This window comes from Alternaria alternata (genome assembly GCF_001642055.1).
Source record: "Alternaria alternata strain SRC1lrK2f unplaced genomic scaffold CC77scaffold_2, whole genome shotgun sequence".
NCBI classification, from domain to species: Eukaryota; Fungi; Ascomycota; class Dothideomycetes; order Pleosporales; family Pleosporaceae; genus Alternaria; species Alternaria alternata.
Window position 1 is genome coordinate 608,811 of NW_017306191.1, and position 14,586 is coordinate 623,396.

General features: G+C 51.1%; 5 protein-coding genes across 5 annotated transcripts; 2 read left to right on the top strand and 3 right to left on the bottom strand.

The window, feature by feature from the left end:
- Positions 1–7: 7 nt before the first annotated feature.
- CC77DRAFT_303997 (ankyrin) lies at positions 8–1,615 on the bottom strand. The gene has a single exon (XM_018531151.1). It carries the CDS (start codon positions 1,572–1,574, stop codon positions 339–341), a length of 1,236 nt encoding a protein of 411 aa, XP_018390574.1. The 5' UTR covers positions 1,575–1,615; the 3' UTR covers positions 8–338.
- Positions 1,616–2,834: 1,219 nt separating this feature from the next.
- On the top strand, positions 2,835–6,172 carry CC77DRAFT_1037353 (Rgp1-domain-containing protein). The gene is made up of 4 exons (XM_018527061.1): positions 2,835–3,198; positions 3,239–3,830; positions 3,878–4,939; positions 4,987–6,172. The coding sequence occupies exons 1-4, from the start codon at positions 3,145–3,147 to the stop codon at positions 5,877–5,879; spliced, it is 2,601 nt and encodes an 866-aa protein (XP_018390575.1). The 5' UTR covers positions 2,835–3,144; the 3' UTR covers positions 5,880–6,172.
- Positions 6,173–7,021: 849 nt separating this feature from the next.
- Positions 7,022–7,545, bottom strand: CC77DRAFT_1004812 (hypothetical protein; the record flags this gene model as incomplete). The annotated part of the gene is made up of 2 exons (XM_018523303.1): positions 7,022–7,305; positions 7,452–7,545. The coding sequence occupies 2 exons, from the start codon at positions 7,543–7,545 to the stop codon at positions 7,022–7,024; spliced, it is 378 nt and encodes a 125-aa protein (XP_018390576.1).
- A 906-nt stretch (positions 7,546–8,451) lies between these two features.
- On the bottom strand, positions 8,452–10,898 carry CC77DRAFT_1016151 (acid protease). Its single transcript, XM_018524161.1, has one exon. It carries the CDS (start codon positions 10,544–10,546, stop codon positions 8,753–8,755), a length of 1,794 nt encoding a protein of 597 aa, XP_018390577.1. The 5' UTR covers positions 10,547–10,898; the 3' UTR covers positions 8,452–8,752.
- A 785-nt stretch (positions 10,899–11,683) lies between these two features.
- CC77DRAFT_1046492 (hypothetical protein) lies at positions 11,684–14,565 on the top strand (the record flags this gene model as incomplete). Its single annotated transcript, XM_018527445.1, has 2 exons — positions 11,684–11,862; positions 11,960–14,565. Exons 1-2 carry the CDS (start codon positions 11,787–11,789, stop codon positions 14,563–14,565), a joined length of 2,682 nt encoding a protein of 893 aa, XP_018390578.1. The 5' UTR covers positions 11,684–11,786.
- Positions 14,566–14,586: the final 21 nt, after the last annotated feature.

A 14,586-nucleotide genomic window follows, 5' to 3' on the forward strand; every position in this document is an offset into this window, starting at 1 on the left:
GTTAGAAAGAACAAAGGCAGTTTCAGTGAAAGCTCGATTGTGCAGTATGCTGTGCCGCGTTCGCTTTGTTGCGCTCAACTAGCGTCGTGACGCCAATGGATGAGTGCTGACTACCCGGCTTTTTCGGTGTCGTCTAACGTGGTTGAAATGATCATTGACCCTTGTAAGTGCACAAATTACTACCATACAAAAGATAAGAAAACGTTTGCCAGGATGAAAGAAGAACGGATTCGCGAGCATAGATTGGAAAGAAAACTTTCCTTGCGTTAAGCGTACTTGCATTGATAGAGCCAGTGACCAGGACCCCTCTTGTGATGCTTTAACTCGGTAGGAATCTGTCATTCGAATGAAATAAGGTCCTCCGACTGGAATTTCTCATAGGACAGCAGGCCACTTCTCTGGGGTGTTTCTTCAGTCGTTCGATCCTCATATTTCTTCAAAACTACAAGCAAACTTTCATAGCTGGCGTATTCTTGGAGAATATCGTGGTTGCTTTCCAGGAATATCCGAGGGGTTAAAGTTGTTTCCCAGTCTTGATCATCGGGATTGAATTTCCATCCTTTGGGAGAGTAGGCTACCTCGAGACGTAGAAATGGCCGCATGTCCATGAATACATCTGCGCCATGTTCGAGAAGTACCCTGATTACACTGGTCCTAACTCCTACTATTGCTAGAGCAAATGGTTCCAAAAGTAGTCGCCTCTTCTCCGAAAGGCTTTGGACTTTGAGACCCTTAATCAAAGTGTGGCACATGGTATCGTCTCCATTTCTTGCAGCATATTCGAGAGGAGTGCCCTTCAGGTCAGGGTCTTCGAGTGTGATGCTTGCACCGTACCACAGAAGTGATCCGACAATAGCTCCCCGACTCCGCTTGACAGCGGTAGCTAGTAGTGATGATCCCACAGGGTCAAGTGTGTTCGGCGAAGCTCCTTCGTGGAGAAGCTTATCTACCATGAGTTCATCATTTTGGTAAACAGCTATCCTGAGCGGTGAGACGCCATAAGACTCTGACAAATGCAAAAGCTCCGGCTCTTGCGTGAGTATGTCTTCTAGCTTCTTCTGATCTCCTGACAACACTGCATCTGTCATGGAGATGAAGTGACATGTTTTGGGATGAGGGGAAGGAGCCAGAAGTTGTTCGATCAACCAATCAGTTCCGTGTGAATTTCTTGCCAACCGCCGTGCCTCCGGGCTTTTTTCCGCTCCGTGATCAAGTAGCATTTGAATGATTTGTCTCGTATCGCGACGCGCCAGAGGCAAACGGACGTATTTGATGTCGCAAGCAACAGCTACCGCCGCCTCTAGAGGCGTCTCACCACCATAAAGTTTGGCGTTCACATCCGCGCCTATATCAAGGCACATCTTGACCATGGGGACGTTTATTGCCGCAATGGGATAGTTGAGGTCCACGTGAACATATGCCATCGATTCTTCACCAATCCCTGATGTACCACTTGAAGCAAACATAGTTCCGGCAGGAGACTCTTCGGACGGTTTCGGGTAAGGCATGAGCTTCCAAGACATGATGTCCGTTGTACTGGTCCATATCTCCGTTGCAAAACTGAAACGGAACATTGCGACAAAAGCCTAGTATCTGGTTAAACATACACTAAATACCTTGTAGTAGACTAACCTTCAATTTCTCTAATATGAGTTCCTTTGCAACCCAGAGGTTGAATTTAGCATTGCTGATATCCTTGAGCTTCTGCTCTTCTTTCTTTGAAGCTGTTCCGAGGCTGGCAACGATGGTTTTGACACTAGCTTCAAGCTCAATCTTGAGCTGTCGAATCTCTTCAGTGAGAACCTCAATCTGTCTTTCCGCTTGTTCTTTGAGACGGTTCATTTCTTCTCGAGTTTTATTGTGCTCTGCGATATTCTGATTAATCGACGTCTCGATCGCGGTCCTAGTGACGATCTGTGCACCTAAAGCTCGATCAAACTGATCACCGGATTGTTGTGAAAGCTCGATTATCTGAGAAGATAGTTTCTCGTGTTCTTCTTTGTCTTGTTTAGCATGAGCTATTATAGTCGTCTCTGTGCGCGAGTGAAGTGTATCTAGAATGGCATGTTGTCGCTCGAATCCATTCTGTATCCCGTCGTCGATGTGAGCTAGTGATTGAACTACGGACTTTGTTTCGTCGGCAAGTGAAGCATAACCTTCTGATTGCTGAAGTGCTACGACATCGATCTTGCTCCTGTCGCCCAGAGTTAGACCTGTCTGGTGATAATAGGCGTGAGACGAACCGTAAACCCACGATTATGCGAATATTCAAATCTTCTTTGTACATCTTTACTCTTCGTTCCAGGTTATCGATATCATCCTTACTCCACACACTCTTCAAAGCTTGTCGGAAACTGCGAAATCTTCCAGGCTTGCCTTGACCTGTGAGTTTCTCAAGAGCCTTTTTAAGCTCTTGCGATACATCTATACATCCCTTGCACAGATCACAAAGCGCTTGCTCGTCTGTGGTGAGGCTACTACTCGCAGCGGTTGTGGTCAGCGATTCTTGTAACTTCCTTGAGAGCGATGAAATATCTTCAGAGACTTTGCCTAGGTCGTCGTGTTCAACAAGACTACCGTTAGCTGAGTTGTAGATGGCATGACTCTTTGCGAATATTCTGATAGCAAGTTCGACAAACTGAGTGACATTAGCGACAGCCCCAAGCGCTATCAGAGGATCGAGCATGGTGCATGAGAGTTTTGAGTTATTGTCGCTCCGCTTCTGTTGGAATGGTAATCGGGAAATGCTAGACGCCAGTTATGGAGAAAAGGCTGCGAGCTTTAGATTGTCGTGGGGTAAGCAGACTGTAGTCGACTGTTGGCACAGCCTGGTGCGCAGCTGAACGCCTGCGTCTGGTATGAACCAATCGTCATACTACATTCTTTCCACATTCTGGATTAAACAGCCTTCACAAGGCTGACTTAGACACGTAGGTGTACTTGGAGGCTGATCTGGTTGCTCTGCCACAGGTATCGGGAGAGATGAATCACTTGTCATTGTAACACGGTCGAAGCTTAGATCCAAATGTGGAAGTGTATTTTGGTTGGGTTGCGCTTGGAGTTGGTCACATCCGCGAGGAAGAGCTGGTAGGCGGACCGGGGAAGAAGCACAGACCGCGTACCTAGACCCTGGACATCCCTGTCATGACGGCGCAGCTGTCAGTCGAGATCCGCCATCGTTACCAACCCTCAACTGGTGTCTGTTGCTGTTTTTGTCGTCTCGGGGTTCAATTTCTAGCAGTCGCCATGCCGATTGATCGCCGTACCAGATGAGCTGCTTACGAACCCGCAGCCCGCGCCGCTTAGCCTTCCTACCATGTCCGCGTCGAACATCCGGGTATTTGTACAATGGAAGGACTCTACCGTGTTCGCCGGCGAAGACATAGAATGCACTATTACCTTCAAGAATGTAGCCTCGCCTGAAGGACGCGATCGCTCCCCGGTCCGGAGGCAGAATGGCTTCGCGACAGGCGGGGAGCGACAGCGCAAACTACCGCCAGTTCACTCGTCGACGAGGCCCTCGGTATCCCGCAATTCGTCCTTTGCCTCGCAGTTACCGCCCTCACATCTTCGTGGACACCGCCCTGCACTATCATTACACACGCCGTCAACAGCTGGGGGACGCCGATCGCCTGTTCCGCCGAGCGTCATACACGGGAACAACACAGGAACGCCGAAACATGGAAGATCCGTGTCAATCGTGTCCTTAGGGACAGATGCTGGAACCGAAGTCAGCCATGAGAGAGGCATACCCATTAGACGCCCAGCAAGAGGGCATGGAAGATCTGCAAGTCTGCAAGTCGTGCCCGGCAGGCCAAACTCGTATCCAAGTATGAAGGACACACGCGATATATGCTTCTGGCTGACATGGTAGCAGTTGCTTCACCAGGTCATCGATCAGCTACACATCCCTCTCCATTATCCGGCGAAGCGTCATCGCCGACAGTCCACAGCCCTGGCGACTTTGCCTTTCCTGCGCGTCAGAACAGGAGACGGCCTGGTGTTACGACCACACCGAGTACCCCAGCTCTTCCTACCACAGGACGGAAACCTTCCAATTCCTTCTCATCAAACTTCAAGTTCCCAGCCGCCCCTCCGCCTGAAGATGCCACACAACCGCAGCCTAGTAGCAGCCCTACAAAGCAACCCATACACGTCCGGCGCAACTCCCCACAACCGCCATATGACCATCTACGGATATCAGGAAGCTCCAATCTCGAAGTGCTTTCGCCCGTTGCACGGATAATATCTGCGTCGAGCCTCAATGACACTCCTCGTAGCAGTGGAGAGTTCTACTCGATGAGCAACAACTCCAACGAAACACTAGCCTCGGAATATGCAGCTCATCCCTCCGCGCGTCTGCTACAGCGTCCGATGCACCACCGACGACTATCGCATTTGGCACCGCCCAATAGACAGGCTCTCCCTGAGTCGATAATGATGGGCTATGCACAAATAATGGGTTCCTTCACGCTGGATGGATCCTTGATCAACCAGGCACCTTTCGAAGAGGTCAAAAGGAAGGGAGTAGTAGGTGGCCAGGGTGGAGGCGGCGTCGTGGGAGTAGAGAAGACAAAGCGCGAGAGCGGGCTCTTTGGCGCGCTAGGCTGGGGCAACATAGGAGAGTCGCTGGGCGGGCTACTGGGCGCATCAGAACCCTCTAGTATCCGGGAGATGAGGGGTGTTGCCAGCTCCAAAACCGTTCCGCTCATCACTACACCCCAGTCCATTCTGTTCGTCGATTTGAGGCTTGCGCCTGGCGAGAGCCGCAGTTACACGTACAGCTTTACAATACCCCGAGGTCTCCCACCTTCACACAAGGGGCGGTCGATGAAGGTAGCATACAATCTCATCATTGGCACGCAACGCGCAGGCTCGACCAAAGAACAGCAAGTGAAGCATGTGGACATTCCGTTCAGGGTTTTTGGCAGCGTGAACAGTATGTTTGCTCAAGTATGGATGCATTGACATGCTAACTCCGACCAGGCCGTGGCGAGATACTTGGACATGATCTCATGTCTCCGTACATTATATTGCGCGATCAAGCTCGAACAGCCAGCATAGAGCCCTCTTCAGGTGCGAAGCTTTCTCCGACTAAGAAAGGCCCTTCGGGCAAAGCAGAAGAAAACACCTTTGGCGACTTCCTGGAGTACGTGAACAACCTGCTAGATCGACCTAGACACAATTCTAGCATGGGCTTGCTCTCACCTACAGGTACCATGCCTGGGCGGTCATCGATCGCCGAAGAACCCCAAACTATGAAGGAGGCCATCGACACAGCCATTTTGCGCAGCAACTTGACGGGTGCTGCGAATCAGAGCGCCAACCGCTTTGAGATCGCCCGCAGCGGCCGCCGTGTTGCGGTCATCATGTTGGCGCGACCCTCTTACCGACTAGGCGAAACAATGACTGCGGTGATCGACTTTACAGACTCGCGCATTCCCTGCTATTCTATACATATTTCACTGGAAACCTCTGAGAAGGTCGACCCGGCGATAGCACTTCGCTCGAATGCTTCGATATACCGTGTTACGAAGAAAGTGCACGCATCCTTTTCAGAAAACGCGCTGTTTGCGCAAAAGCTAGCCTTTTCACCTACAATACCACCCAATGCCACACCGGAGTTCATCACCAGTGGAGTCAGCCTGGAGTGGAAGCTAAGGATCGAGTTCATCACTCCGCGAGTAATGCATGAGGATGGAGAGGAGACGACACAAGACAATCTCTTGGAAGAGATATCCAGCGACGATCGAGGTGTCATATTAGCGGCGGCCCAGCGATTACCGGCTGAGAGCTTTGAAGTTCAGGTACCAATCCGGGTATATGGGGCTGTAAGTGGAGCACCTGAAGCACCTGACGAGCAAGGACTTCCGGTGTGAAGTTGGCCATACAAATGGCAGCCATTTCTATCAGCTCAATTTTGGAATGCGATGCAGCAACGGCGGGTTGCCGCACTGCTCTTCCAGCTCTTGTTACCTAGGTTGTTACACAGCTGGTGACCTCTCTAGAGGCGAAGTTCTCTTCTGTACATGATCATGGATGTTTCGTGAAGGATCTAGGGAAAAAAGGGACGTTAGAGAGTGACTTGTAGTATACCAGCTCATTACTGGAGCAAATGCGGACCCCATGACATAAGGTCCGAGGTTCACAGTAATACCATCGATTCGAATGCACTTGCAGTCTTCTGTTGTGTCATCCGGCACGACTGACATGCCTTTGGTGAACCACAACTCCTTTGACAGTATGAAGGTTTACAAGGTTAAATTGGTGGCCCTTTGACAAACACCTTACAACCTACTTTTTAAGCAAGACAAATGCTACTCGAGATGATATTTCCTTCCTTCACCGACACGAAGCTGAACGATAGAAATGAGTGAGGTAGAGGTATGGAAAACGGCAGTGAACACTATATCAGGGACTACAACAGCAGGCTTGAGTCTCAAGATCGCCAACAAAGGCGGTCGCCAAGTGTACATATATCATCCTTCTCTCCCTTACCCGGCCGTAGCATTGCTGAAATGCAACTCTCTCCCAGTTTCTTCCTCCTACGCGGTACTTTTATCTCCAGACTCTTGCTTGCAGCAGGAATGGTATACATCTACCGCAGTGAAATCCACACCATTGCTCGCCGCATGCTCACCAGATCAACCCTGGCTATCGAAGGGTGGGAACAACATCGTAGGAAACAAGGCGTCCTTAAGATGACGATATGCGCAAGATCGACACAGAAGGTAGCGAGGAGCCCGTGTACCATGAAGAAGCACACGCCATCGAGTTCCAGATAAGGAGGGCGTTGTAAAGTCATTTCCATCTCATCACGGTCCAAGATACAGAAAGAAGCTCAGCTCGTATTCATGTCATGTATTCATCATGTCGAGAAAAAGTGTATGTAAATGTAATCGCAGTCCATCGCTAAGAAAGCGTTCTTCACAATCCATGTCTGGGAAGTGTCGTACTTCCCCCTTTAAAACTTTGCTGGTCGCTCACATTCCATCATGCCCTTGCACTCGTCGTTATGCGCTTACAATCCACCGGGTCCTGCGGCTGAATGTGCGCTGGCACCGGCGCCGGGGCCCATAGTCGCGTGTGTTGCATCGCGGTGAGCAGCTTCACGCGCCTCGCGTTCCTTGGTCTCTTGGGCAATCTGGTCTTCGGTCTTCTTGTTTCCTCGGGCGATGAGCTTCTCGAGGAGACCGCCCTTCTTTGGCGTGTCGTGCTTGTCTGAGTCTTCGAATTCTTTCAGGTAGGCGACGCGCTCTTGAGGGGGCATCGCGGCGAGTTCAGAGTCGATCGAGTCACGGTTCTCTGTTGAGGGTGTTAGTGGTGGGCTCAGTGAGGCTGAAGGATAGCGAGGCGCGTTGTTGGGGGAAGGCTATTCGCGACGGACCAACGTGTGTTTACTACGACTACTGGACGCGATGCTTGGTATGTCACTTGGAGTTATCACTTACCCTCGATGGTACCGACATTACCAGTGCTGGTGGTGACATCGTTCTCGGCCTTGTTCTTGCTGCCGATGTGAAGCTTCTCCTTGATCTTGTCCATTGTCGGTGGTTTGTTTTACGTGTTGGTTTAGGGTGTCTGGGGTATAGGTCTGTATTATTGACGTATCTGAATATCGAAGCAGAAGATTAGGTGTTTGGGGTGTTGTCCAGGTTGGAGGAAGCGCGCGCGGGGATGAGGGGTGATAGCTTCAGCCATGCGTGTCACCTACGTCATAGCCTCAGCATAGTCCATCTCCCAGCTGCCCTGTTGGAGGTGGACCTAGTCAAGCGCGGTCCACGCATTCTGCATTCATTTCCAAGTTGTGCAGAGAACATCTTTTTGTGGCTTGGAATTGCAATGGGCCTTCCCGCTCGGGTTTGGGTTGCATCCGATTCCTGCTTCAACCTCACGTGTGGAGTACCTCGCACCCGCACCCAGGAAAGCGCAGCTGATGATTAGGGCTCTAGCACAGTTGTACCTGCATCTTTTTATCTCATCTGCGGATTAAGTAAATCAGTCATATGGTAGTCAGGGAGTTCAGAACCCACATACAAGATGATGGTATGCGATACTTCAGTCTGTAGGCCACCACGAAAGCTCTTCGCGTGACAGCATGACCCACGTATGCAACCGGCCATCACACACATTGAAGTCATCGTAGTTCACATCCCCACTTTTCCAATTAAAGCTCATGAAGCCCGCGGGCCACATATTCGACTTCGTGCCGCAACCCTTGCTGGAAGGATGCGCATCTGTCAGCCCTACGAGCCGATCACCCGGGTATCTCTTGGCAGGTGCTCTGCCTCGTAGAACCCAGTATTACCATCCTCGGCGTCCTTAGAAATATGTCAGAACTTTGTGACCGCCCTAACTCGGAGCCAAAAGTCGTTTCGTGAGATGAGTTTAGATGTCGTTATTCGCGCACACAATGCTGTTGGGACCTGAGTGGTGCTTAAGATGATTACTGAATATCTCCAGGCTCTGATAAGAATTCTTACCCATTCCTCGCAATCTCGTCGAAAACCTCCTAGCTCTTTTATAAGTTCGCACTGTTATTTCCAAGCTCACTCGGGCCATATACATTAAGAAGATGTCGATCTCTGCTGCAAGTCCCGTGCCTAGGCCTTTTGCAAAATAGTAATCAATATTCTCGCATTCGTGTTACGTATGCATTAAATCCTGCCCATTTCTCGTACATGTGTGGTATCTCTAGAAGTATGCCAGACCCAAACGCCTTTGCCGGACTCTGTCCAAAATTAAAAACTATTTATCCATGTTTGCTGCGAGGAAATTGCGGTGAAATTGGCGATACACCAGAGCGGAGTGTAAGTTCGCCAGTCGCGTATCCGTCGTCGCTGGGCACACCGCTCACACTGTGGCTTGCACTGCTCTCTATGTCCATCTCTTGTTGGAAACGTGGATGCGGCGGTACTTCTTGCCATCTGGGTGTCACCGGCATTATCGAGTCGCCATGCAGCTCTTGTGGTTCGTCTGCCATATCAATGACTGTCTTTTGATCTTGTGGATATGCATGGCCAGGGAACTGGTCGTTCACAGGGGAGGCGAGTTCTGTCAATGGCGTGCCATGAAGTTCCTGCGGGCCCACAGCTTTGTGAGGCAGGCTGCCCGCAAGAACATTAGAACTTGAATCAATTTCTGATATATGTTTGCTTGCGAGCTCGTATCGCTGTTCTTTTTGCTGTTTGCTGCGGTGTTTTCGGAAGAAAAATATGCCCAGTGCTAACAGGAGAGCAGCGATTGCGCCTATAACAATCCCAGCAATGGCACCTCCGCCGAGGCCTGAAGACGAAGTTGAAGTTTGTGTGGAATCGGAGTCGCTCGGTGATCTGATCGTGATGACGTTTGATGCGGGCAAAGGATCGGGAAAGACTGCCTGTGCAACCGTGAAGTTTGCCCGTTCATAGTCTACTATCAGATATGCCTCCTGCAGCAACGTCCTGCCAAGTGCGTATTGTGTATCGTTGGCGGCGCGGCGAATCGGGAAGTAGTTCGTTGCGTTCGGGTAGTACGGATACGAGGCTTGAAGATCGAAGGCTGCATACGGCAGTTCTATGTTGGTGTAGTTCGTGGTTGTATCTTCGAGCGAGTTTACAAGCTTGAACGTGAGAGTTGGGTTGTTTGAGACAAGTTGTTGGTGGATAGTATCGTTGACAAGGTACAGATCTGTCTCAGGATCGTAGGTCAACCCAAAGGCTGTCTCGAACTGTGCACAAACGTCTGCGGGTAACCACAAGTGTGGGACTGTAGAGTCGATGACGGAGAAGTGTGCTCCGGAGGTCAGGGAGTAGGTGCCTTGTAGTGTGTTTGTCGCCATGATTGAGTCCACTCCTACAGTCAGGAGCCGAGAGGGGTCTTGGGAGAAGGTAAAAGAGAAGTCGTTCGCACTGGGCTCGAATCGCGTCGCATCGTAACCTCCCAGAACCAGGTTGCCAAAGACGGATTTCAATCTGTAAGTTGCGCCGGCTGTGTACGCATAGGCGAAACTAGGAATCTTTTTGCTCTCGCGCAGCTGGTAGAGGAAAGAGTCGATGGGCTGGCTCCCACTGTTGAAGCTGGACTTTGCCTGGCCAAGACCAAGGAGTCCCAAGTAGTAGTCTGGATCAGCAACGGCAGCAACGACCTGGCGCGTCAGTGATATAGAGGAACTACTATCTGCAGCTGCGCCTAGCGTGACAGTGTCCAGGCCAAACAGTCCTCTTCCTGTGTAGTTGAGTGCGTCCTCCAAATCCACATCGTATTGTCCAATTGCCGACCATGTTGTCGACGCGTTGACCTGGAAGCCGGTGCTTTGCGTGCTCTGGAAAACCTCTATTCCTCGGAGTTGTGGGCAATTCGTCGGGTCGACTCCCTCCAGACATCCTTCTTCGGCAATGACGTATGTGACGCCTCCCTTTGTGCTCGGCAACACACGAAAGTCTTGTCCTGGTGTTCCAACGCTTATCTTGAAGGTGCTCCAGCTTCCATCCGCGCCATCAAACTTATCCGAAGGAGGCACGACATACGGCTCCGGGGCCTCGGTAGCTCGCGCTGTGAGGCGCATTGTGTAGCGAGCGAACGGTAGTGAAGGATGGCCGATGTCTCTACATGGACCTGCAAGCGATTGATCGTCGGCTCAGACGGTCTGAAGCAGGTAGCACATGGCGCAGTTGTCTATCGGAAGATTTTGGGACCCCAGGTCGAGTCAGCTCTGATACCGGGAGTGCGGTCCCTGGGCTATCGGAAGCCCTGGAGTCCAGAGCGGTTCATGGACGTTTTGTCCAAGAACCCACCACAACAGGTGCGGGCGCTGCGTGACGATCGCCCACGCCCTAGTCGTTAGGCCACCATAAGCTATGCAGCATGATTCGATGACTGCAGCATTGAAGGCATGGCTAGTTTCCAAGGTTCGTCGAGCGCAATACGAGGTCTCATGGGAGAGGCGCATCCGGTGGCATGCTAAGGGGTAGCGCACGGTTTAGTCAGCCTCCCCACCAATGACGGACCTTTGGAACCATTCCCCAGCTCATCGTATCAGCCTCCTTTTGACACTATCCCGGCCCAAGCGGCCACACCTCGACGCCTCCATCATGCTATCAGACGTTCTCTTTTGATAGCACTCGAGACATGCAGGTAGTCAGCAGTGCCCACTCACCCATTTTGGTTGAGTTGGCTAGATGCGCACGCCTTGTTCCATTCAAAACTATTACCTACAAGCTCGAATTGTGTTCGCCGAGAACCTTAAGACCTAGCCTAGCAATCTCTTCACTTGGCCCTGAAGGGCAAACCTAGTAGTTCGTTGCTCCAGTCTACAGCAATCCGACTCGAGATCCGATCGGTCTTGCGGGACAGATCTTTTAGGTCATATAGGGTATACCGGTTCACGCCACGAATGTGAAACAAGCCTCGCCTATGACACTACCTAGGTACTGAGTACACCTTCGTCGACCGCCGCAGGTGTTTTCCAGAGCACTGCGGACCATGTCAGCGCGAAGCTTGAATTTAGGCGGATATACATGGTATTTCCAGTTGATCAGCACGGCAGACCGGGGCTGGAAGATGCCCTGGCAGTCATACGCGTCAACGGTATGCGCCTCGTGTTTCCGCTAAGCGTAGCTACCACTAGGGCTGTGCATGGATCGCAAGCTGATCATGCGTACGAATAGCCTTCATCGAATGATTGGAATCTGAACTGTTTTGGGCTGAATCTCGCTGTTTTCGCTCTTACAGTGCTCTTTTGCATGTGTGACATCTTGCTTGACCTTTACACTGTCACTCGCTTGGTGTAGAAGGATCATTGCAAGATGCGGAGACTTGTCAGTCTACTGGGGCCTGCGCTGGTTGTGGCGGGCTTAGATACGAACATACACAACAGGAGAGGTACGTCATTTTTGTCGGGCAAGTTTCAGGTGGCTAACAATCCACAGATGGTATGCAGCAGAGTCCGTCTTGAGACCATCAAAATTGACGTTTTCAGGTAATAACACATCAGTGACGGCGCCGCTAAGTAGCACGGTACTACTCGACTCAACTACTTTACATGCGCCTGTTGCTGTTACTCCAGCGGCCATACCAGGTCCAGCTTACGATGTGAGCTCTTCTTTGCCTGCGCCGTCGGACATAACATCGTCGGTTTTCCACAATGTTCCTCCACATCTGCCCACTCCTCCTTGGGTTCCTATCTACACAAATCGCACCAACTCCATCTCTCAAGTGACACCTACGGTTGTCACATACACTGCCTCTGGAAGTGCACCGCCCCTTTCAGATATCACGTCAGTTTTTGCCAATTCTTCGGTACCCAATGGAGCGTGTACCGGGTGTATCATCGCAGGGTATGGTCCTATAACCACATCCTACGTACCGGGGGAGTTTTACAACCCATGGACTAGCACAGTGATAACCGAGACCATCGTTACAGAGTATTCGACTTACATGTACAACGGCACTGTCGAGACTGTCGTTACAGAAGAGCGTACTGTCAACCAGACAAAGACTGTTACCGGAGCTAATGGCCAATTAATCACACGCGCGACACCGACGTTCACAGTACAACCAACACCAGGAGTAATTGTTCACCTCGACGCAGGTCCAACTTACGTTATATACAACCGGCTCTCTGGTGCATTGGATGATTACCATGAGATTTACTGGCCGGATAGCAATCTGACCCAAGGATTTTGTTCGCCAACAGTCAAGCCCTTAACGAGTTGGCAGCCCGCAAGCACAAAAACCAAAGAATGGAGTTACTTCATTGCTACTTACACAGGGAAGGCTCCTGAAAGCACACCCTCGGGCGAACCTGTTCCACTCCCCTCGAAACTAATCGACCATCTAAAGCAAGTCCCAGCTATCCAAAGCCAATTCCGCGGCTCAGATATCGCTACTTGTAGCTTTAGTAGACCGCCCGAATCCTTCTTGCGTCCTAGACCTACAGGACTCATCCCGCCAGCCGCACCGCCTCCATCACCATTTCCCATCTTCCTGTCACCTTTGACAGGGACATATATTGCGACCAGCTTTGAGTCCACGTCTGTTCACGTCACGGTTCGAGGTTGTTTAAGGTGTCAGGATACAGCAACAAAGGATGTCGCAGAGCCTACGATGTCAAACAAGATAGCAGATCCCACTCCCACAAACAAACCCGATCCTAATCAGCATAACAACGATGCTCCATCGCCTAGCCAACCTGACACTATACCAGACGACACGGTCAAGCCGACTCAAGGTGGCGGGAAAACCTCACCGAGTATTCCAGACGTTGTGAATACGGTCAACCACGATAACCCTTCCATTTGGACAAACGGAAATCCAGGAGCGACTACGACTAGGAGCGTGACGATTGGTGGAGTTGTCTTTCCAGTGAACACTCCCAAACCAACTCAGGCCGAGTTGGATGATCAGAACGGACAAAATCATAATCCAGTTCCTCCGATTATCGTAATTGGATCCGAAACGTTGACACAAGGGCAGACGAAGACTATCAACGGCGTGCCTGTGGTGGTACCCACAGATGGCGGTGGAACACAAATCGTTGTAGACGGAAGTACGGTTCCTTTCAATCCGGCTACGACTCAAGGTCTGCCTGTTCTTATGGTGGGCGGAGGTGTTGTCACGCCAAATTCACGAGGAGAGTACATCCTTGGATCTGAGACACTGAAGCCAGGAGGCCCTGCCATCACCATCAACGGAAACACAGTCAGCATGGAGCCAAACGGTATGGCCATCGTCAATGGTGCTACGCAGACCATTGCGAATGTTCCTGTGGTAACTGGAGCGCCCGTTGTTACAGTGGACGACCAAACTGTCTCAGCGACTGTCGTGGGAGGCTCAACAGTCTTTGTTGTAGCACCTGGTCAGACGCTAAGCGCAGGAAGCACGCTCATCGTTGACGGCACGACCTACAGTATGCCTGAAAATGGACAAGGTTCGACAATTTTGATTAACGGGCAGACGTCGGTGTTGGGGGCGGGACAATCTGTTGTGACTCTTGATGCAGGGAGATCTGTTACTGCGCAAGTTGTTAGCGGCACAACAGCCTATGTCATTGCTCCGGACCAGACTCTTACTCCGGGTGGCGTCCTTACTATCTCCGGGACTACATACTCTATGCCCACGAGCGCATCTGGTACCGTCATCGTCGTCAACGGCGTTACATCCACTTTGGCAGCACCCGGCTCTGGCATTACTGACGCTCCAGCCTTGACCATCAACGGTGTGACATACACCCATACCGTTACAGGCGGAACAACGGAATACGTTCTGAACGACGGAACAACACTCGTACCTGGTTCATCAATCGAGATTGACGGGACAACCTACTCTCTGGACTCGCAGGGAACTGCCCTGATCATCAATGGGCAAACCAGCACCATTCCCAAGCTACCGAAGAGCAACAGCGCCAGTACGACGCGTTCGAGTTCAGCTTCTACGACGCGAAGCCGCGATGCCGGAGACTTGATTGCGAGCGGAATTGGAGAGACTAGTAAGGCACTTGGAGTATCTACGCACGTTGGTGGTTTGGATAAATGGATTGAGAGTTTGATCGTTGGTGCTGCGGGGTGGCTCACATTACTACTGTGAGCAATGGGATAAAAGTTTAAA